The 22,902-nt window shown below is 43.7% G+C and overlaps 1 protein-coding gene across 3 annotated transcripts in view; it reads right to left on the bottom strand.

Annotated features, from left to right (window-relative positions):
• RDX (radixin) overlaps positions 1-22,902 on the bottom strand; it is a 506,777-nt gene that overhangs the window by 462,130 nt on the left and 21,745 nt on the right. The window contains exons 2-3 of one of the 3 annotated variants that reach the window (XM_069202306.1): positions 8,623-8,684; positions 7,882-7,909 (exon numbers count right to left, since the gene is read on the bottom strand). Coding sequence is in view for 1 of the 3 variants with exons in the window: in XM_069202305.1 (XP_069058406.1) it covers positions 8,623-8,684 (62 nt within the window). In the remaining 2 variants the exon portion in view is untranslated. Of the gene's footprint in view, positions 1-7,540; positions 7,661-7,881; positions 7,910-8,622; positions 8,685-22,902 lie in introns of those variants that run through there. The other 2 variants (XM_069202305.1, XM_069202307.1) reach the window with 2 other exon arrangements.

Below are 22,902 nucleotides of genomic sequence, written 5' to 3'. Positions count from 1 at the left end.
CCTGTATTTGTGTTGTGCGACAAGGCCTAGGTCTGTGTGACGCAGTTGGTAATTAGGGCATGTGGGCCCCCTGAAATGGCAGCTGCCTGACCTCTTAAGTGGGACAATGGGATGTGAGGTAACTGTGCTGGCGTTGTACACAGTCGCGGTAGGCGGTCGAAGACCGCGGCGCAATGCTGCATTGGTTAACATTGGACCCTATGGGTCCCAGGAGCCAATGACGATGTACGCTGGCAGTGATGGTACGCACCGCCGCGGACGTGACTGCCATTTTCTATCTGCTCAATCACTTGATACCTGATCTTCGACAGGAGAGGACCTACACTGCAAGTGCTGCTGTGACCTCGGTCTGGAAGAGACAATAGCTCGTGCGTCTGGGGAAAGGGCCCCGGCCTTCACTGCAGAGGAGTTGGAGAAGCTCGTCAACGGGGTCCTCCCCCAGTACACGCTACTCTACGGTCCTCCAGACCAACAGGTAAGTACACAGGGAGCATGTTGTATGGGCTATGCCTGTGTGGAGAGGGCTGGTTGTAAGAAGGAAGGGGGCACAGTTCTGCGTGCATGAAGGACTGTGAATGCATGTGCCACATGGCAAGGGTAGGGATGGGGGCCAATCACTTAGACGGTGCAGTTGTTAATGACTTCTCTTCTTCCCCTGTACATGTCATGTAGGTCAGCGCCCACCAGAAGAAGGATATTTGGCGTGCCATCGCCAAGGACGTCCGGACCCTGGGGGTCCACCACAGACGGAGCACCCACTGCCGTAAAAGATGGGAGGACATTCGCCGCTGGAGCAAAAAGACGGCGGAGGCTCAGCTGGGGATGGCCTCCCAACGTGGGAGGGGTGCCCGTCAAACCATGACCCCCCTGATGTCCCGGATCCTGGCGGTGGCCTACCCTGAGATGGATGGGCGCTTGAGGGCATCACAGCAGACACAAGGGGGTGAGTACACTATCATTCAGCTGACTTTGCGCGCAGTGAAGGTGTCTGGGTGGGGGAGGAGGGCTGTGGGTTTCCCTAGGCCAGGGCGAGTTCCGTAGGCTAGGCCCCTCCGTAATGCAGGCCATGTGGCACCCCAGCCCACCTCTGTAGAGTGCCAAGTACAGGTATTCATGCCCCTGTGTCATCTATGTGTGCAGATGTCGACCATAGCAATGTAGGCCATATCCCAGGAATTGCATCTGTAGAGCCCAACAGCACGACGTAGTGCAGGGGGCTGCTGTGTCTGTATTGTCCGCCAACAGTAGCGGTAAGCCATGCACTCAACCTGTCTTTCTTCTGTCGCCCCCCCCCCTTTTTGTGGTCTCCCTGTTCTTGTGTGCATCAGCATCATCAGGCAGAGGTACAGTGGCACCGGAGCACGAGGGAGCTGCATCCCACATGGCCATGGAGGCCCACACCACGGACTCAAAATACACCAGTAGGACGGAGGGCGAGGGGAGCACCACGGCGGTCACAGGATCTGCAACCAGCGACACGGACTCGTCCTCCGATGGGAGCTCCCTTGTGGGGGTGGCAAAATCTGTGCCCCCCACTTCTACAGGTACAGCCGCCACCCCCCCTACCAGCACCGCCCTCCCAGCAGCCCCTCAGCCTTCGCCCCGTGCCCGCTCACCCAGGAGGGTGGGCATCACCTTCGCCCCAGGCACCTCAGCCCCTGCCCCAGTCACCTCTGCTGCCCTTAGTGAGGAGGCCATTGACGTCCTCAGGTCCCTCACTGTTGGGCAGTCTACCATTTTGAATGCCATCCAGGGTGTAGAAAGGGAACTGCAACACACAAATGCATTCCTGGAGGGCATTCATTCTGGTCAGGCTGCCCTTCATCGAACCCTGCAAACTCTGGCCTCAGCACTGATGGCAGCCATTGTCCCTGTGTCTAGCCTCCCCCCTCCAACTTCCTCCACCCCAATCAACTGTACCTCAGCCTATCCCAAGCACACCTACAGACCAGCATGCACATATGTCAACACACAAGGGAAGCTCAGGCAAACATAAGCACCACACATCCCACAGGCACTCACGTAAGCATCACACACATACAGACACACCAACATCCACTGCCTCCACTGTGTCCCCCTCCTCGTCGTCTCCCTCCTCCCTCCCAGTCTCTTCTACACTCACACCTGCATGCACTACCACTACAGCCACTACGTCCCGCACCAGCACACCCACCACCACACCCCGCTCACGTGCACTCACCACCCCCACTCCCATTTACACGTCCCCTGTGTCCTCTCCCACTGTGTCTGTGACGCCTCCTCCCAAGATACACAAACGCAGGCACACACCCACCCAACAGCCATCCACCTCACGACAGCCTCCAGCCCATGCACCTGCACCCAAATCCACAAAACTTACACCTCCTACAACCACCACCTCTTCCTCCACTCCCAAACCCCCTCCATCTACCCGTCCCAGTGTCTCCCAAAAACTTTTCCTGGCCCCCCTTAACCCATTTCCCACCACCCCCACCACGTCCAACTCATAGGTCCCGTACTAGCACCTCAGCCAAAAAATCTCCGGGACCAGTGGTGCCTGTTGTTACCCGTATGTGGAGTGCACCGGCCACCAGTGTGGCACGGAGCAACAGCACAGCCAGTCCCCCTGCCCCTGTGAAGCACCAGAAGTTGGACAGTGCCCGGCGGGAGAGGGGAAAGACTCCAGCCAGCAAAGCCGCTCACAAGGGTCCTGGGGGGAGTGTCGACTCAGCTGTGACTCCTCCCAAGGTGGGAAGGAGCAGAAGAAATCTCCAAAGTCTGGGAGGAGCAGCACGGCGGAGAGGACCGCCATCATCCCCGCTGCCCAGGAGGCCACCGCCAGCCCCAGAGTCACTGGCCAGGAGGCCACCGCCAGAGTCACTGCCCAGGAGGCCAGCCCAATCGTCACTGGCCAGGAGGCCACCACCAGAGTCACTGCCCAGGAGGCCAGTCCCATCGTCACTGGACAGGAGGCCACCGCCCAGCCCCATCGTCACTGCCCAGGAGGCCACCGCCAGCCCCAGAGTCACTGCCCAGGAGGCCACCGCCAACCACAGCCCAGCTGGCCAGGAGGGCCCCACAAGCCACAGCCCAGCTGACCCATGAAGGACCGCCAGCCACAGCCCTGCTGGGCAATGAAGGACCGCCTTAGCAAGCACCGCTGAACAGGCCAGGGACCGCTGAACAGGGCAAAGACCGCCATGGAATGCACCGCTGAACAGGTCTGACACTGGCAACGCAAGCACCGCTGAACAGGCCAGGGACCACTGAACAGGGCAAAGACCACCATGGAATGCACCGCTAGCCCATTTGCGGCAGGGGCAGTGACGCAACTTGGACCGTCACGGGGTGTGTGCTGCACTCTGGGCACAATGCCTCCTCCAGAACCAGTGGAGACTGTTATCCACTTGAGAGACTGTGGCTTTGCACTCCCCAGCATATAGCAGTGGGCAAACCACCCACTGTAGAGACTTGAGAGACTGTGGCTTTGCACTCCCCAGGATGGTACAGTGGGTAACCCAGCCACTGCAGAGACTTGGGAGACTGTGGCTTTGCACTCCACAGGAGACATCAATGGGCATGGAGCCCCCTCGTTGATCTGGCGTGGTGCACTCATCCGGCTGAGGTGCCCCCCCTTTCATACCCCCTTAGGCGCCTGTTGTATTTCTATCTGATCCCCCAGCAGTGTTCTCGCCGTTTTGATCAGGTATCTAGTGTGGGCCTCGCCCATGCATTTTGGGCCCAGTGGTCCAAGGACAATGAATGGTGCATTACCTGCACTACTAATCATGGTGTATATTTTGTTGATAGTGTATATATGTATATATTTACTTCCTGTATTTTGATATATTACAATGGTTCAACTCATTTCCTTTTGTTTGCATTCTTCGGGGGGTTGGGTGTTGTTACTGTACTGTATAAATATGCATTGGTGTGTGTGTTGTAGTGGGTGAGGGTCGGGTGGGGGTTGGGATGTTGGTTGTGTGTGTCCCTGTTTTTTGCCTCCCCCCTCCCCTATGTCGTAGGTGCAGTACTCACTGTGCTCTTCGCCGCCGGAGTTGATGATCCTCGTATAGGAGCAGGAAGACTATCGCTGGCAGAATATGGAGTTCCGGCTCCATGGTGACCCTCTTCCTCATGGAGTGTGTAGAGGTGAGTGTTTTCCCTTTGAAATGGCTGTTTCCGCCATGTTTTTATCCGCGGTGAATCCGCCCCGGAAAAGGTGGCGGATTGGTAGGTTGAGATACTGTGGGCGGTACATTGTCTCCCGCCTGTCTGTTGGCGGTGACCGCCACGCTGTTTGTCTGTACCGCCGTGGCGGTCGGAGTGTTAAAGTGGCTGTCTTTGTTGGCGGTTCCCGCCACAGTCATAATTCCAATTTTTTTACCGCCGGCCTGTTGGCGGTTTTACCGCCGCTTTAACACCGTCCGCCAGGGTTGTAATGACCACCTATGTGTTCAGCTAAGTTCCCCGATCTATGTACCGACTTCCAACCGCCTGGACAATATTCTGAAATTTCTACTGATTTCAGATCCACGTCAGGCTTTGTTTAGCCTGCATGTTACTCCATGCAAAGACCACATTTTTCAAAGTCGTTCACCTTATGGCACATACAAGCACTGAATTACAGCTTCTTGGAAAGGTTCTTAATTTAACTTTCATTCCAGATACATATCAGGTTTTGTGGTATGCATGCTTTCCAGCCAAAGCCTTTCATTCCTAGAATTCCCCAGTCACTACTTTGTACCCATCCTTGCAGGTCGAGAAGCAGTCGAGGAATCGGCACACCTTCTCTAACTTCTGTTCTGTAGTGCCCATGCACTTCGGTTTTCCACCCTTGCCTTTACCTCCTTGCATTTCGGTGTAACTGCCAGGATTCGTGGGCACAGCATACAACCTGAAAGGTGTTGCTAGTACACAGTGACTATTATCTTTATGGTACATTTTATAACATCACCATAGATGATGGCTCTACAGTCCGAGCCTTTTCCTGTGGTCCTTTATGTGGATATTTGACAATCAATATGTGTAATAGCAAATCTAGATGAGGAACTTAATGAGACTTGGTCTTTCTGTATGGAGCAACTGAGCATTTTATACCGCATTCTCTTTATTGTTAGTGTTAAGTATAGGCTTTGCACATCCTGGGTGTTTATTATTCTGATTGATGAACTGACTCCAGTGCCTGTTCCTTTCGAACGTTCAATTTCTTGCTCCCTTGTACTGAACATCACCATTGGGCCCCTTTCCTCCTCAGACTCATTGTGTGATCTTGGACAGCTCTGTTACCAATAGTCTCTTTACTTTTCCCTACCCTACCACCAGTCCTTTTTGTAGGCCCTTGATAGAATGTGAAATACGTTGTCCAGCAGTAAGTTAATCAGATAGTTGCATGCTTTAGAATTATTTCTAACCTCTCCGTATTTACATAGCAGTATTAAAAGGAGTAAAGTTACTATATTAGTCAATGTAGCCTGTCCCACTTCCCCAAGAGTTTGGGATTTTCACTGATCAATGAGACTGATAGCTTTAAGCTCCACCCTCACCAAGGCAATATTAGGATTTTTAGGATTGTATATCACACTTCAAGAATAAGATAGCTACCTTGATTTCTTTCAATCCTTCTTCCAACCTATTTGGACGATTTCAAATGTACACTTGCTGAAACACAACTTTAGCATCCTATACAGAACTGATTTTCAAGAGCTTTTTTATCCTGGGCTGACAACTGCCTCTAGCTGCAGCAATATGGATTTTCTTTGCTTACGAAGATAGGGGAAATGCAACTACATTTCCCTGTTCTATGATGTTGATTTTTACAATTGGACTCTTGCGGCTTCATGTCAGAAAACCTAAAATAGCAACTTAGAAATCTTTTTCAGCTGAAACGCACACAAAGTGCCCTTGCCATAGCCATCTAAATCATATCCATAATTTAAGTTGTCTACCAGAAGAGAGGAGGATTCATCCTATAGCAACTGTCAAAGAAAACGAAAAAAAAAAAAAACGTGAGAGGAAAAATTAGGTTGGACATGGCAGAGAAGATAGGGTGAGATCCTGACTTGACTCAGCAAACAGACCTAGCTCCTTACTTCTGCATTGATGAGCCTCTAGTCAACATTTCAAGTAGGCACCGCACCGCCTTAGTTAACGCCAAACACTCCAAAACACTCTTCCACATTAATCACCAATGCTTGCCTTCATTTACTCTTATATCAGTGAAATAACATCACTGGCTACTTGTAAAAGACCACTGACAATATGGGTAGAAGCAGTCTTATAAAGCATAGGGTTTCAGAGAAGCCCCAGGGTCGATGAGGAGCCCAGTCCCTGGAACATTTCAACAGGTCGATGAGGAGCTCAGTCACAGACTCATCAGTTAGCACCAAATGCAGCACAATCTAGGGAAAATATTACAGGAATTTATGATAAAGTTAGTTCCTCACAGCTAAGATAGACTTAATTCATATAAGCATTTTTGAGCACCAGCTTGGAAGTAAGTCTATTTTATTTATAGCACTTCAGAAAACGTCAACATTCTACACCCACCTTTCTCAGTCACTTTTGCAATCTCAGACAGGTGCTCTATCTCCAGTAGGATTATTCTCAGCACAGTGCTCACTCACAAGAGTGGTGTTATTGACTTGGCGCTGTGAAATGGTTGAACCTCAGAGTCATGAGCTACACCACTTGAAATCAACCTTGGGAGAGACTAAAGAAAGCTTTGATCTTGTGATACTGTGCCATTCGAGAATGGTGAAGGTCAATGTGGAATACTTGAAATCAAAATGAATTACTGATGTAGGTCTGAAAATGAAAGAATTTCAATAGACAACTGTTTTGCTATCTCACCAAAGTCTCTGGGAATGCACTTTTTTATATTATTGGACTCTCATTTCTTACATTCATATGCCGAGCACTTAAGCAACTGCATAATATTTATCCAAGAGTACTCAATATCTACCTTCAGAGTAGTACAGTTAAAGAAGCTTTATTCATAGAGGGAGGAAGTGACGAAGTTGGTTAACGGTGACAGGCCCATTCTCTGCATCACCAGGACACATGTACTTGGATTAATGGTGAGGCCCAAGGAAGAAAACAAAAATTGCAGATTTGCAGATCTAGCACTATTATTGGCCAAAAGACTGACAGATATCACAGGCGTCCCTTTAATGTCCCAAGGTCTAGGTTTGGTGTGTGAAATAGCTCAAAGAAAATTACAAAGCAGAGAAAGGAACAGGGCGAGGTGGAACATTCTAATCTTTGAACTTTATATTGCTGAACCTCAAACCAAAATCAGACTAGAGACACACATTTTGTGGTACAACCTATACCCAATTTGTTGAGGGTCAGGCTCTTCATTAACCTGATACACTTGCACATGGATGCTGTTAGTCCATAATATTCAACATTAGAAAAAACCTTGCCTGGAAAGCTGAAAATGTGAAAGAAAACAGATATCATTTAGAACCTAACAAGCGGCAACAATGGTTGATCTACTGCACATCTTGCTGTGTATCAACATTAGTAAAACAATGGTGCTCAACACACTACAACACACCTGTTGCCTTGAGGAGTATGTTTTTGCCAGTAAAAACTCTGCTAAGACCAAAATATACAGAGTAGTGGAGCACTCTCAACTGGTCCAGGAACAAGTGGCAATATAGTCATTCTCAGAATCCAAACTTTTTTTAAACAGTCACAAAAATGGAATCAGAAGAACCGACTTTACTTAATTATATAATGGAGTTTATGAACCAAAAATGATCTTTAGTACATTTATATTCTCAGACCAATAAAAAGTTCCTCATTGGAATGAGCAATTGTTATAGTTAGTAAGATGTATGAGATCTGTGGTGTATTGATGATTTTCATCAGATGAAGGGTTCAGCTGACACGTACTTCATCTCTGCCCAGGGACTTCAAAGCTCTGCAAAACCAAATAATATCAAACATAAAGCCGGTCATCAATCATGGGTCTATAAAGAACTTCCATCAAAACTTATAGTCAGAGCAGCTTCAAAGTCTAAAGCGTGAAGTCAAAAAACACCTTTTACAGGTGGTTTCCAGAATTCGATTTGAAGATCCATAAAGGATCCGGTACAAATAACCTGCATTCACAATGCACAAGAAAGGAAAGGCCTAACTGCTGACAGGAGGTAGTGTAATGGTTGTGGTACAATCTGTAACTGGTGATGGACCTCAATAAGTCTTCTGACGAATCAATCAGCACCCTCAGCGTGTATCCCAGTCTATAATGTCATGTCGCTAAATCTGCCTATAATGCCACTTGTTCCTGCACCATTATTTATGACACGTTTGATTACAGCTGACTGCTCCGCTACCCTCTGTGTGTGTATATATATATATATATATATATATATATATATATATATATATATATGTGTAATAATTTAGCATAGTTCAGGTTACTGTAGACTATGCATGATATTTGCTGTGTATCATGAGTACTTATTGCATTGGATGCAACTTAAGCCAAATGCAATGTACAATTGTTGTTCCATTAATCAAATATGACAATAATTTAAAAAAGAAAAAGAAGAAGAGGAGAAAAGCAGACAATGATTGCAAGCATCAGCAACAATGAAAAATGCACAAGCCAGAAAACACTTGAGCACTTACCGGTTTCGGCATGATCTCTCTTGCTAGTAGCACAGGGCTACAGTTACAGAATCCACAGCTCCCTGTTAAAGTTTAACACAAAACAGTCAAGTTTTTGTTTTTTAATCTATAACAATACACTTGAGTACACTATGTATTTTGCAGAAGAAATGATGGTGCTACTGTCCAATAGACTTTACTCCCAAAAAAAATAATAATAATAATAATTACCCTGAGAATACCGAATTCAAATAACCAACATGCCAGGGGTGTGGAATTTAATAAGATAGTTATTTGTCCATGGGACAGGTTGCTTCTTAAATTTGCTTGTCCTGTAAAAAAAAAATCTATTTGTCCCTTTGGTGCCATGTGACAAATTATGGCAGCAATCTCATTATGGAAGAGCCCTGATAATACCCTCTCTGGTTATGCCAGGGCTAATACTATAGTAGGGCTTGAATACTTGCAATGTCAATTTTCAGCTGAAAACAGTTGCAAAATGATCCTTTATTAAAAGGCACCAATATAGGTCCATCAAGTGATCAACGTTCCTTAACCACAGCCATCGTACTCAGCTAGATGAGCATCTCATGGTTATGAGAAACTCTTTCATGGTAGTCACAAGGAAGAAAAGTGGCAGTTATGTGAGACCATGATAAGTCTCAAATCTCTGAGTACATGCCGAGGAAAGTGCTGGCGTGGAGACGAGTAAGAGGTTATGAGGAGTTATTCATAACCATATTTCTAAAGCACATTCTATCTTCTTTCTACATACATTTGGTACTTTCCGGACTACGCCTTTGCTATGAGCCTTGAAAAAGTCACTTGTTGTGACAAAACACGTGTTGGCTTGCTTATGTAAAGATGTTCATCCAACTGAGTATGATGGGGAAATCCACAAAGTGACGTCAAAGGGGCGGGTGGGGGCAGGGGGAGACACGGAAGAGCTTCCCCTGCTCCCAAAATATTCAAAACGTTACTCAACGTCCTTACCTGGATGGCTGCCTAATTGAGGCTGTGTTAGAAAATGGATTTCTGGTTGGCAGAGGTATGTAGCCTGCCCAAGCAGGAACAACAATCCTAGTCCACCTAAGTCAGCTGCAGCCCCTAACTTAAGCTGTGCTCACCCCAACAGAGCAGTCAGGCTTAATTTAAGAGGCAATGTGCTAAGTATTTGTGCAACACATCAAACGGTAAAATAGCATCACCAGATTAGACAAGTAGAGCTTATTTTAATGAGCAAGACAAGATCAAAACAACAAAAATCCAATCAGTAGAACTCAAGATATTAATTTTTAAAGGACACATTTAGTGTAGTACTTAGAAGCATAAATCGCCAACCAGGACTATGTAGTCACACTAAACAAGGCCAAACCTGAAAAGTCAGGTCAAACGTGATGAAGCGTGGGTCAGATACTAGGGCCAGCCTTGGGCTGCTGAAACAGTATAGTGGTTCGGAGATGCATCGACATCAAGAACATGATGCAAAGAGCACTGAAGGCAACGTGCTGGTGTCGATCCCGCAGATCGAGACGATGCACCGGCTTAGAGCTGTGCAAAGTAAGAGATGCTTCAAGAATGGAGGTGATACGTCCTGCAATCAGCAACGCGGTGTTTGAGCCTCGCAACAGCAGTGTATGCACCTGAGGCAATGCGGTGTCATGCGATCCTCACAGCAGCCGCAATGGCGATGTGCCAGTTCCAAGCAGCACAGATGCATGGGTTTTGGACTGGAGTAACACTTTATATCCCCTTTCAAGGGCCCAGGGCTGGATTGGCACCACTTGGCAGGGCAAGACTTGCAGCAAGCAGAGTCCAGGTGCTGATGATAAGTTGAGTTGAAAGTATTTTGTGTTTCTGAGACTTCAGAAGAACAGGAGGAAAGCCAGTATGCCCTTGGAGTCACTCTGGTTCTGGCTCCCGTCCTTCTCACCCAGGCAAGGAATGCAGCAGTCCAGCAATATAGCAGTCCTTGTAGCAGCCCAGGAGTCCTCCTTCCTTGCAGACTATTCATAGGTCCAGAAGTGCATCGAGTTTGCAGGGTCAAATGTCCAGTTCTTATACTCAGTGGTGCCTTTGACGTGAGGGAGGCTTCAAAGAAGGGCTTTGAAGTGCACAGAAGTCCTCCCTTGTTACCCTGGCCCCAGACTCACTACAGGTGGGTATGCAATCCTTTGTGTGGGGACAGGACTCTCTCTATTATTCTGTGTCAGCCCCTCTCTCCCATCCTGCCCAGGATGGCCCATCAGTCACACCTAAGTTCCCTTTGTGTGCTACTGTCCAGAAGGAATGCACAAGCCCAGCTGCCATCCCACCCCAGACAGGTACTGGAGACAGACTGCAGACTCGAGAGGAGGAAAATGCCAACTTTCTAAAAGTGGCATTGTTAAAATTGCAATGATAAAATGTAATAATAAATCACACTTTAGCATAAAGAAGTCGTTACAATTCCACATGTACTAAACATGACATTCTACTCTCTAAATAAGGAATTACAATATATGTACAAAGGAATCCCCAAAGTTATCATATGAGAAAGGCAGGCCTCACAGTAGCAAAAAAAGAATTTGAGATTTTATCACTACCAGCACATGTAAAACGTAAACGTATATGTCCTGCCTTCTGATTACACAGCACCCTGCCCTATAGACTACCTAGGGCCTACTTTAGGGGTGACATATGTAATAAAAGGGGTGTTTAAGGCTTGGAAGGGGGTTTTAAATGCAAAGTCGTCTAAGTACTACTTAAGTGAGTGGTACAAGCAGTGCTACAGGCTCACTAGTAGCATTTGATATCCAAGCCCTGGGGACATGTAGTGCACTTTACAGGGGACTTAAAAGTAAATTAAATATGCCAAGAAGTAAATTAAGTATGCCAATCGGGTATATACCAATCAAACCATGTTTTAGGGAGAGCGCACAAGCACTTTAGGACTGGGTAGCAGTGGTAAAGTGCACAAAGTCCTAAGGCCAACAAAAATTGAATTCAGCTAAAAGGCAAAAGGTTTGGGGTGATCCTGCAGAGAGGGCCATTTCCAACAGGCCGTGTTTCCCAAATGTTTGTCAAGAGAGCTTGTCTGTAACACTGCTTTCACATCTTGTTCCATCCAGCAGACTTCAGTTTATAGCAAAAAACCTTGGTAGGCCTGGACTTTCTACCCCAGAGAGGATTAGTTTCTTGAATCATGTGGGAAATACTTTTCCCCTCAATCATCTCAGAATTTTTGTCTAGTCGTTTCAGAAACTCCTTTGCTTGTTTTTCTAGTAAGGCTTAGCATGGAATTGGTTCTGAACCAGACAGTCCACATAACATAATTCAGACAAAAAATATCACTATTCCAAAACTCCTGGAGTCTTGCCTCTGGCGAGCTGATCAAAACTTGTGGAAGTGGTATTTTCTAGGCTCACATTGCTTGTCTTATGTCTACCGACTCATCTGTGTGGCCTGGAGACTCACAGCAAGGAACCATATCGATGGCTCAGAGAATTCTAGGACATATGGAGATCAGTTATCTGGAAAGCAAAGACATTTTCTTCTAGGTCTAAAATGTCCTCTTCCTCTGGGAAAAAGTTGTTCACATCTTCAGAAAATATTTTTGCAATGTTTTCTATCCGTCATGTGTGTAGCTAGATAGTAACCTACTAGAAAAAAAATAAAGATGAACGGCTAAGTGGTCGTCACTGGGCCTTGGAGTAGAACTTGCACACCAAAGAATTGTTTACACAGTGCTCAGTTTCATTTCATTTTGGCTAGTAAAGTACTACAAAATGCTTCTTGTAAACATTTTCTGGTTATTAGTGCAGCTCTTATGACTACACTGCAAGTCTTATTTCAAGAAAGGAGTGGTGAAATGCCACTTCAATAAAAGAACAATAAAGACCATCGAAGATCCTTTAGTCGATGTTACCCAGTTTTTGTTTAGGAAAAAAACATCCTTCTTGGTAGAGATCACCTCTGCTAGGAGGATAAATGAATTTCAAGCTACTTCATTTCAATGTCTTTCAAAAGGTCAATGTCGTTCTTTGGCTTATTCCTGTCTTCTGAATGTACTAAAAGAGTATAATTTAAATAAAATACAAATCTTCCCTATCTTTCAATCTAGACTCCATGTTTCACAGAGTGAGTGATCACACAATCTGTGGACCTTCAACTCTAAATTAATGATGTCCACCTTTTGTCCAAGATAACCTGTCTGGTTGACGTTTCTGCATAATATGATTTACATACAACAAATCAAAACAGAACGTATTTACCTTGTCACTATGTATCCCGGAAATCTGACACTGATCAGGTCTCCTAGACACCCCAAGTTTAAAATATTTCTGTCCTTTTCAGATAACATTTTAGAGTTTGCAGCAAACTATGGTCTGTTTTCTAATCAACCACTGCAAAACGACATTCACCAGGTGGCTACTGTCTTGCATAAATTCTTTGACATTAGAGAAATTAATGATCTTTTACTGTGGAATTTCTTTAGTCTGAACAGAGGCTTGTGGTCAATGACAAAAAAAACTGTTAACTTTGTTCACTCTAGCGATACACACTTTCACTATTCAGTGGCGTAATGAAACTTGAGGGGGCACCCTTGCAAGACAACTGGAGGGGGGCCCTCCACTCAGTCAGGAGCCAATGCACAGTGCCAGCCAGTGCACGGTGCCTAACTGTATGCTGCGCATGGTGCCCCTGGAATTCGGGGCACCACGCACTGCGGGGCTATTGTTACACCACTGTCACCATTTCACCAACACCTTCCTGAAGAACAAATCTCTTTTTACTGGTGCACAGCCATAGTATTGTAAAGTCAAACAGGAGTTCTCTACTGCAGAGGTAAAATCATTATATTTAAACTCAAGTGCTGTTCAGAAGAAGATATATCAGTGATTACTGCAAAGGCATTAATGCTAAGGTGACTGCTGTAAAATGATACGTCAAAGAAACAGAACATCCAAGTTAAATTTCCATTACCATCAGTGTGATTCAAAAGTGAAAATGAAACATGTGCAGAGTATAACAACTGTGGATACTGCTTACGCTCCTTGATTGCCACTTAATGACATACAGAAATATGCAATCTTGTGCTAATTCAGGCGCTAAAATCCAATGTCCCCGCTTCTGTCAAGGTAAAGACCAGGCCCATCACTGCTTTTTTGTCATCTGGGGGACAAAAAACAAACAATGCTTTGTGCTGTGGGTTTAGCTAGCAATGTTTCTTAAAGTGTTGTGTTGCTTTCAACAATGTTCAAAGAAATTATTCAATTTCTCCTGAAAACTATCAATTTGCCAGTACCAGGGGTGTGGAATTCTTACAGCCCGATGCCCAGGACATATTGTTTGGAGTCAAGGGAAACAAGTGTTAATGTTTATTTTGTCCCCGGGACGAGTATGACCAGCCCCCTGCAGCACAAATCCTTTAGCTGCCAGTTTACAGAACCACATTATGGATCAGGAAAAGGCATTGTCTGCAGCAAAGGTAACATTTGTATTCATATGTTATTGCTGTTTGAACTTGAATTTATGGTTCACTAATGAAAAGTCTTTATTATTAGGGTGAGCACGCTGAAGAAATGCTGTAAGCTCAGACTGCACTTCGGACACTGGTTCCAGGATAAAAATGTGTACATTTTAATAATGCTTTAATGAAGCGACTGCATCTTAGAGAGTAAAGCATAGAAATAACGCTACCATATTGTCATTAGAGTCAATAGACTAATTCCTACCTAGGCTATAATGGAGCACAGCGTGTTAAGCTCCAATTCTGCCCTTTGGGTTCCCCTGGGAAGATATCATCCCCCATACCTGGCAAAGGTCTGAAGTCTGCAAAGGCAGCTGTAGCGAAGCATTTAGCAATCAGCACACAGTCATGGTTCTCTCGCTGGAATCTCCCTCTAACGTGTAAAGGACAGAGAAGTGTTTTTATAATGAAACAACTGATGTTCTGAGAAAATGTCCCTACGTAAGGTTGTGTGTTTTTCTACGAATGTCGGAGACTAAAATTATACCACGTTCACTGGCAACCTATCTTGCTGCAGCCTTGGAAGAAGCACAGAGTGAGCAAGAATGTTTTGTTTGAGAATAGAGTGCTGGCCTAGGCAAAAACAAACAGTTAGATAGAAAATAAAACAAGACTGTAAAAGCGGCTATTGTAACAATAATAAAGCAAAGCCAAATAAAATAGATCTAGGTTAAAGTGCACAGCGGCAGGCCTAATAAGTTAAAATAACGTGCATGGAGCTATAACTAAAATGGCTACACAACAATACTATAGTCTATAATTTTGCATGTTGGCAAAACAAGCCGAAACTGGTCATGCCAGCTGCTGACATATGGGTAAATAAAACGCCCAAAGGAATGACTGCAAATTGTTAGCAAAAAGAACCGATGATGGACGGAATGCTGAACAATGCAAACATTCACCCCCAGTCACAAAGATCTGGGTTTAATCCGTTGTTTGATTGCCCACCACACCACTCCAGTTTGGACCCAGCCATATGCAAATCAGTCTCCACCCTGCTCCCCATGGGAACAGTCCAACCCAAACTGCCAAGCCAGGTCCTCTCTGGACCGGAACCATGCATCCTGGGACGGTTTCAGGGTATTACCCCTCATCAGCCAGGCTAGCTTGAATCCAAGGGCGCAGAGTCAAGAATAATTTGCATATGGCTGGGTCTAAACTGAGGTGGCATGGAGAGCGAAAGAACAATGGATTAAACCCAGATCTGTGACTATCAAAAGAAACAAGCAGTGGCAATGTCAAAAGATCGGTCTTTAAAGGAACGTTGTATGGTAAAGTGAAGCATTACAAGTAGATGGCATGGAAATGCATATGTATTTGTTTGGAAGCAAAGAACTATAGAGTAATGTTGGTGTAGGTTTAAAGGTCATGCGACAGTTGCACTCTCAAGCCAGACCTACAAACCCATGTAGGTTAATGCCTGCCCTCCTCCCATCTGTGCTGCTGCCAGAGAAGAAAACCCATAAATTATCTATGACACTTTAATAGTATTACAATTTCATGCCTGTGCCCCTGAAAGTTAAAGCTCATGCAGCTAGATAAATAAACAGAAAGTTCACAGCTGTGTGGAGTGCAAGCATTTTGTGGAAGCTCACAACTTCTGCCCAATCGAAATGGGTACTCCTGAATCCCAACATGTAGGCAGAACCCAAGCCCCATTTCTGAGCTGTCAAGCCAGACCATAATGTAAGACCATTAAACATGCATTGTTAACTCGGAGGCCTGAAAACAGTGATCGAATGGAAATGGTGAGCAGTTCCCCTCGGCAGAAAAAAAGCGGGTTCAACCAGAAGCACTGCATGCGGTCAGGTTGTGATCCCATCCAATGTTTTTGTGAAACAAGGTGACATAGCTTACCTCACATTAAAGGGAACACTAGCTTCTAACACTCACTCTCTGGCTAAAGGTGAAAGTTTCTCTTCCCTAAAAATACAACTGGGACAGCATTCACTTAAATCCACACACCACTCACGTCCAGATCCTGCTGCACAAAAATAAATACGCTCCCAAATATTATAATCACGAAAGACCAGTTTTACACTGGCCATAAACACAGAGGTGTGGAATTTCTATTGCTCAACGCATAGGACAAGGGGTCAAGGACAACAAGTTTTCATGTTTATTTTGTCCTTTGGGACCAGTGGGCCCAACACCCTGAAGCACAAACCCTTTGACTGTCAGTTTACAGTACCACATTATAAACAAGGGAAGGGGACTATCTGCAGTTGTGGTAATGCTTGGGTTCATATGTTAATGCTGCTCAAATGTAAATATTTATGGTTCATTAATGCAAAGCCTTTATTATTAGGGTGAGTACTCTAAATAAATGTTGTAACATTGACTGCAATACTAACAGTGTTTCCAGTAAAAACAATATGTATTCATTTGCAAAGCTTAACATTATGGATCCAAGTAGGACGCTCCCAGAATGCTCTTTGCAAATATTTTCAAGACATTGAAAGCAAGACTGCGGATTCTTTCTTTCCAAACAAAAAAATTTAAAGAGGAAAAAAAACTGTTTTGCTAAACTACTGTGAAATATTAAGCACCATTTCTTCGAAGCATCATTTAGCAAAGTAAGTTGATGCATGGTCGTATTTCTAAAAAAATATTCATAATGGAAAATTAGCCTGACCATTTTTAACAAGATTATGGGAAACATGAAACAAATAAGCATTGACAAAGTCGATAGGTCTGACACTGGTGGTCAGTCGTTTGGTTTTGTCAAACTGTGTCTTGTTTTGACATGGCTTTTGTAAACTTTAAAGTTGTGGAAGCAGCCGGGCCCTTACCATTGCAACAAACATTGGCAAAAGGGAAAATAGGTTTGATCTTAAAAAGCACACATTACCACAACAATTTGCGGCCATGAACTAAACTACTTTGTGTGCCGATATACTCCTTGTGAAAGAGCAAAATGCTATAGTTCACAGCCAAGGCAGCTAATAGATGGATGGATAGAGAGAGAAATAAAGAATTGTAATAAAAGCGAAAGGTCTCGGTTAATGTCATACATAAACAGGGGCCCAAATCTTAAAGAAAGTCACAGAGATGCACACATGGTAGATGTCTCTGCATTAGTGCAGCTTTACGCATTTCCTTACTTCACAAGTATTTACAGAAGCAGACAGGGAAATTGTACACCTAGAAAATGTTTGTGAACTGCTTTTCAACACAAGCAAAATGCACATTTGGGATTTGTTCACGCGGAAATCCGTTGAGCGTTTGGGAAAAAGTTTTACTTCTGTTCTTGTCAGGAGTACATTTTCCAACCTTTCTCAATATAGGAAAACATTAGTGAAACCCCTTAAAATAGGCAAGTTAGTATGTTTGCACAGACTCAAAAGGGGATTCCAACCCTGGAACTATTGATTACTGCTACCTCCAGCCCCAGTATGTAGATCTGCAGAAAAATGACAAAATAAGAATATTGCTAGTGCTCAAACCCTATTATAGCATTAGCCCTGGCATAATCAGAGAGGCTATTATTAGAGCTCTTATTATAATGATATTGCTGCCATGAATGACTATACTGACTATATGACACCTAAGGGACAAGTAGATTTGTTTTTTTACAGGACAAGTAGGCTTACAAAGCAACCTGTCCCATGGACAAGTAGATATTATATTAAATATCGCACCCCTGGAGACACATCTGCTCCACCCTGTTCAACATGGTTTTCATAAAGGGCTCAGCACAGAAACAATACTGGCCAAAGCTTCAAATGACATTCGGTTTATCCTCGATAATGGAGAAATAGCCGCACTGATCTTGTTAAGATATATCTGCGCTTTTGGCACCCTCTCACACTCCATTCTCAAACAATGGCTCAGCCGATACAGGTTGTTTTGGGCACAGTTCACAATTGGTTTGCCTCCATTCTGCAGCATCACAGCCAAATGGTGTCGCTGGTTAACTTTAGGTCTTCTGCCAAGCCAATTCTTACAAGTGTTCTTCCAGGATGAACTTTAGGTCACATTGATCGAATGTGGTGCCACTAGCAAACTCCTTGATGGATGCAGCTTTAAGTTCTACGCCTACGCAGATGACAAGTCATTCATATTTAGACTAGATATGAATACTGAAGAAACAGTTCTAAAACGTAAAGCTTTCCTCAAAGATGTATCTGTGTGAATGAAACAAAAGTTATTGGCAGTAAACAAATAAAATCAAAGTAGTTACTTCCAGCAATCCAGGTGCATGGACAAATAACTGCTATCCAGATGCATGGACAAATAACTGCTAGCGTGAAACTGGGAACTCTTTCCTCACCATGTAAACTGTGAGGAACTAAGGAATTATTTTTGATTCCAATTTTTCTTTTTAAGAATATATGAAGATGCTTACTCCCACCTGTTTATCTTTTCAGCATTAAAAGAAAGGTCCTGCCTTTCCTTCCCTCCTCTTCCAGGAAAACTGGAATACATACACTGATAACATCAAGACTGGATTACTGCAATTTCTTAATAATTTGGCTTCCAAAATATCTTCTATACGGAATACAAGTTGTACAAAAAGCAGCGGTACATAGCCTCACAGTATGCAGATTGTCAAAAGAAGTTGGTTTAGGGGCTCCATGCCTGTGTCACAAAGCAATCTACTCGACAGGTAAAATGACCCATATGTCCTCATTGTTTTCTTGGCCAATATCACCTTGTGTTTTGCGATCTGCCTCACAACGTTTCGTAATAACCTACAGGCTTAAAAAACATGTCACGTTTGATGATCGTTCTTCTTCAGTCACTACGCCTGTAGCGTTCTACGGAACAAAAATAACCTAGGCAAGTTCAGAAAACAATTAAAAAGACTCACTTGTTATATGCTGTAGTATAATCAGTAGGACACAGTTTTTACTGGCATTGCAAATTCATCCTTTTCCCGCAGCGCAGGGATACTTAGTTATGAGGAACCTGTGCAATTCATAAATTGACAAATTCATCTGTTGACTCATCTGTGGATCTGCGCCAAGAAATGTTCGGCAAGTAATGTGATAAAAAAAAAAGATAACATCATGTTTTCTGAAACAATATCATCCGAAAAAATTTTCTTCTGTCTGCCAACCCCACACTCACTGGGCACAACCTCTGCAATACTGCTTGTGAAAGTATGCAATAACCTTTACCTCTTCTTTCGAGATAATTCAGCGATCTTATGTTGCATGGGCAATTGGGAGAAGAGCCAGGGTTAAAGATGCTGGGATTTTAGTGTGAGGGACGGACGGCGCAGTGGCCAGTACACACAAAAGTGAATATGAGAATACAAGAGGTTTGGAAGAAGGATTCCCCAGCACTTGTTTAACAGCCTAACATGCAAGTCTTTTCTTCACACACATTGTGTAAATCTACTGAGGGCTGATGCTTGCCTTAGTCTATTTGTCTTTATGTACTCAGACTGACTTTTTTCACCTGGTTTCAAGTAACTCCGGTAAATTAAACCATTCAATCCTACAGGTGATCACATGAAAATTTCATGCTATAAATTCAGATTCCAAGTGTCTTCTAATTATCCACGACCTGCTGAAATTGGTGTCCAAAAATAAATATATAGTTATATATAACCTCTAAAAAGAACATATGTCGCAATTACTCTTATAATTCTGATCTGTTCAATCATAATTTGGTTATGTATTCTGGTAAAATACCACTACTATGTGACCACCAAGTGCCTCCTTTACCCAACCCAGTGGCGTAGCTAGCGTGACATGTGGCCTAAAGCAAAAAAAGACTTTGAATTAACTGGGCCGCTCAATCCCTATCACATCCTTTTCAACTCTTCTTCTATTTGAATGTTTCTCCACTCCCTATCCTCTTCTACTCTCTCTACAGCCCATCACCCCCCGTTCTTTTCTCCTTTTTTCCCCTCCTACCCTTCAACCTCCAGAAATCCTCATCCTCCATCCTCTTACTTTTTCAGATCCCTATGTTGTTGCTTCTCTCAAATGCTCATCTCCATCCTCTTGCTCTCTATAACACTCTTCTTTCAGACCCTGTTCTATCTCTGCCCTATCCCCTTTTTAATCTCGCCTATCTAGTTCTGAACTTTTTCCCTATTTTCTCACGATTTACTCGGCTACCTTTCACCCTCTAATTTTTTCCTCCCTTCTGTATTCCTCCCCATCATCTTTTTTTTCCTTTTTCCACTTTGTCAACCTCCTATTCTTTACTACTTCTCTCATTGTCCTGTGTTTCACTTTACACTTAATGTCCTCTCTTGCTTTCTTTCCCCACCATATATATATTTCCCCTCTACCATTCAAACAGTCTTTACTTTTTTAGCTCTTCGACATTCTCGTTTCCTGACCCTTTCTCTTCACCCTCTTTCCGCATCTTTATCATCTTTTATCAAGTTCTCTTTTGCCTCTGCTGTGCTACACTTTCCAGACTACAGAGATCTCCGGGCTAATGTAACCAGAGATCACCCCATGCAGACATCAGCAATTTAGGAAAAAATTTTAAAAATACAAAATAAAACAAATTGAGTGGGCCTCTCTAATAAAATGCAGCTGAAGCAAGCCAGAGCAGGGCCCTGCACAACCATGGGCTCCAGTGCCACTGCCCCGGCTGCACCACTGATTGATACAAACCTGCCTTTACCTTACCCTGTGTGCTATAATACATGATTGGCTACCATATTTCCTTCAGGGAACATATTATGGTGATCAAATCACTGCTTATTCCTATATTAAAGTGTAATACATTTCATACTCTTGTATTTTCTGCACTCTAGCTGCTTCTTCTCTGCAGTCTCTGTTTTTAGGAGGAACATAACGGTTGTATGTTAAAACTTTGTATTAGATTTAAACTATTTCCTATTCCTTTCCAGTTCTTTATAAATAAAATAATTCGAAACCATTGGTAATGCCTCTCATGGTATTGGGTTTCTCTGTGCCCTTCAGTTCTTAACCGTAAGGGGTACGAGCAAGTCTATGCTACTGTTTAAATGTACATGGAAGACAAATGGCAATAATCCACCTGCACTTTTATCCATTTGTGTGGTGAACCTCGTCAGGATTTATTAACAGGAACCCAGAATGTCTCACAGAAAAAAACCAGACAAAACGCACCACGCACCTCTTCTAATTAAATATGCCTATTTTTCTGGAGCGGTTTAAAAACATCTCCTAGAAGCAATTTAATAAAGAGATTTACATGGCTAATACAGCACATGCATTTGAGTATTCACCTAAAGAAGGGCATGCACGTACCGGTTCACCCTTTGTAAACACAACAGATCAGTAAACTGGTGTGGACCAATGTCAGTGGTGTAAGCAGGGAGGGCACTAACAGGAGGCACTGCTAAGCCCAAGAATAAAACAGCATTAAGACTCTCACGTCTTGGTCTCCGTTACACATCTGTGGGATGATTTCACAGCACATAAACATAATAAAGGGGAGAGGAAGAAGTGGCACTGTCTAAGCAAAAGTGTTTTGCTAGACCTCTAAGCTGCAATACTCAGGACCACTAGACCAAGCAATGTAATGCTTACAGAAATGTTGTACAAGGTGGTCCATCCACCTGTCATGCCAACGTCCCTAAAAGTAACATGACTCGAGAATGTGACAGATGCCCCCGTGGACTTGGTGGAACAAACATTGATATTCAAATGAACATTTCACCTGCAGAGCCCAGCAAGATTCCAGAGCTGACCAAAATGACAATCTGTATCTACATTACCACAGGCCAGAAAGAGCTAAATCATTGGGGTTGCAAAGCGAATTTTCGATCTGATGGCACTTTTGTGTCACACCTTTCAGGCAATAACTGCCAGGAAAGAAAGTGTTGTATAATAAAAAAAAGAAAGTGGTGAACACTTCTGAAATGAAGAATATCTGTGTCCAAATGCACAAAGGGTTTGGATCCAATCAATATGTCTTGCAGAAGTATTAGAAATAATGTAAGCCTTTTTCTGTGTAACAGAACACCTTTAAGACACATGGTTCGCCCATGAGATAGTAATGTTAGAATCCAATGTGATTGTTTGGGAGTGTAGATGAAAGCATTCATATTGCATGGAATGGCTTAATTAGATGTAGAAAATGTTTATTCTAACCTATTTAAGTATCACCAAGTGGCTGCGTCTACCGGCTACTATTTTGAAATCTGGTAATGGTTTCCCAGGTTGACAGAGTAAGCCTAAGTGAGTAAAAGATAATCCTGAAGAACAATGCGGTGAAGCTTAGCAATTGTAGTGAAGGGAGAGAAAAATCAATCTATGTCCAATACAATTAAGGTTTGCCTTGGTAAAAAAAACTGAGCCAATTTCTGAAGAAGGAGAAAGAAAGATGGTCAGTAACTCTTCCTCAAGAAGCTATGATGTGGCTACCAAAATGTAAGAAAACCAGAGCCTACCCTTGATTTTTTTACTTAACTCTCAGTAAGAGGAAAGAGACAGAAGGAAAAGAGGAACATCTTTGATTAATGCAGCATGACCTCATCTCCTAGTGACTAGTCTCCTGACCACCAGAGAGGAAACTTGGCATACTTTTTCAGATGTGTAGCAAAAATCATCCTACAACTCAAACATATTTAGTTGGCCAATCACATAATATTTTCTCCTTTGCTACAGCAAAAGTACTATCATTCTTGATACACAATTCCGATTTATCTTTCACATTCCAGGACTAGAACGACACAGGCCTTGAGAAATCATAAAATGTAACCAGAATGGCAAATCTAGTGACCTGACTAATCTACTGGACCTAATTGTAATGCGCTTAACCCATAAACTGGTCTCATATCTTATGAACCTTGGCAAATATTTTATTTAAGTCTTCTTTCTTCATTATCA

Source organism: Pleurodeles waltl, chromosome 8 (assembly GCF_031143425.1).
Source record: "Pleurodeles waltl isolate 20211129_DDA chromosome 8, aPleWal1.hap1.20221129, whole genome shotgun sequence".
Classification (NCBI taxonomy): Eukaryota; Metazoa; Chordata; class Amphibia; order Caudata; family Salamandridae; genus Pleurodeles; species Pleurodeles waltl.
The sequence above is the reverse complement of the archived record's forward strand: the minus strand, read 5'-3'. Positions and strand labels throughout refer to the sequence as shown.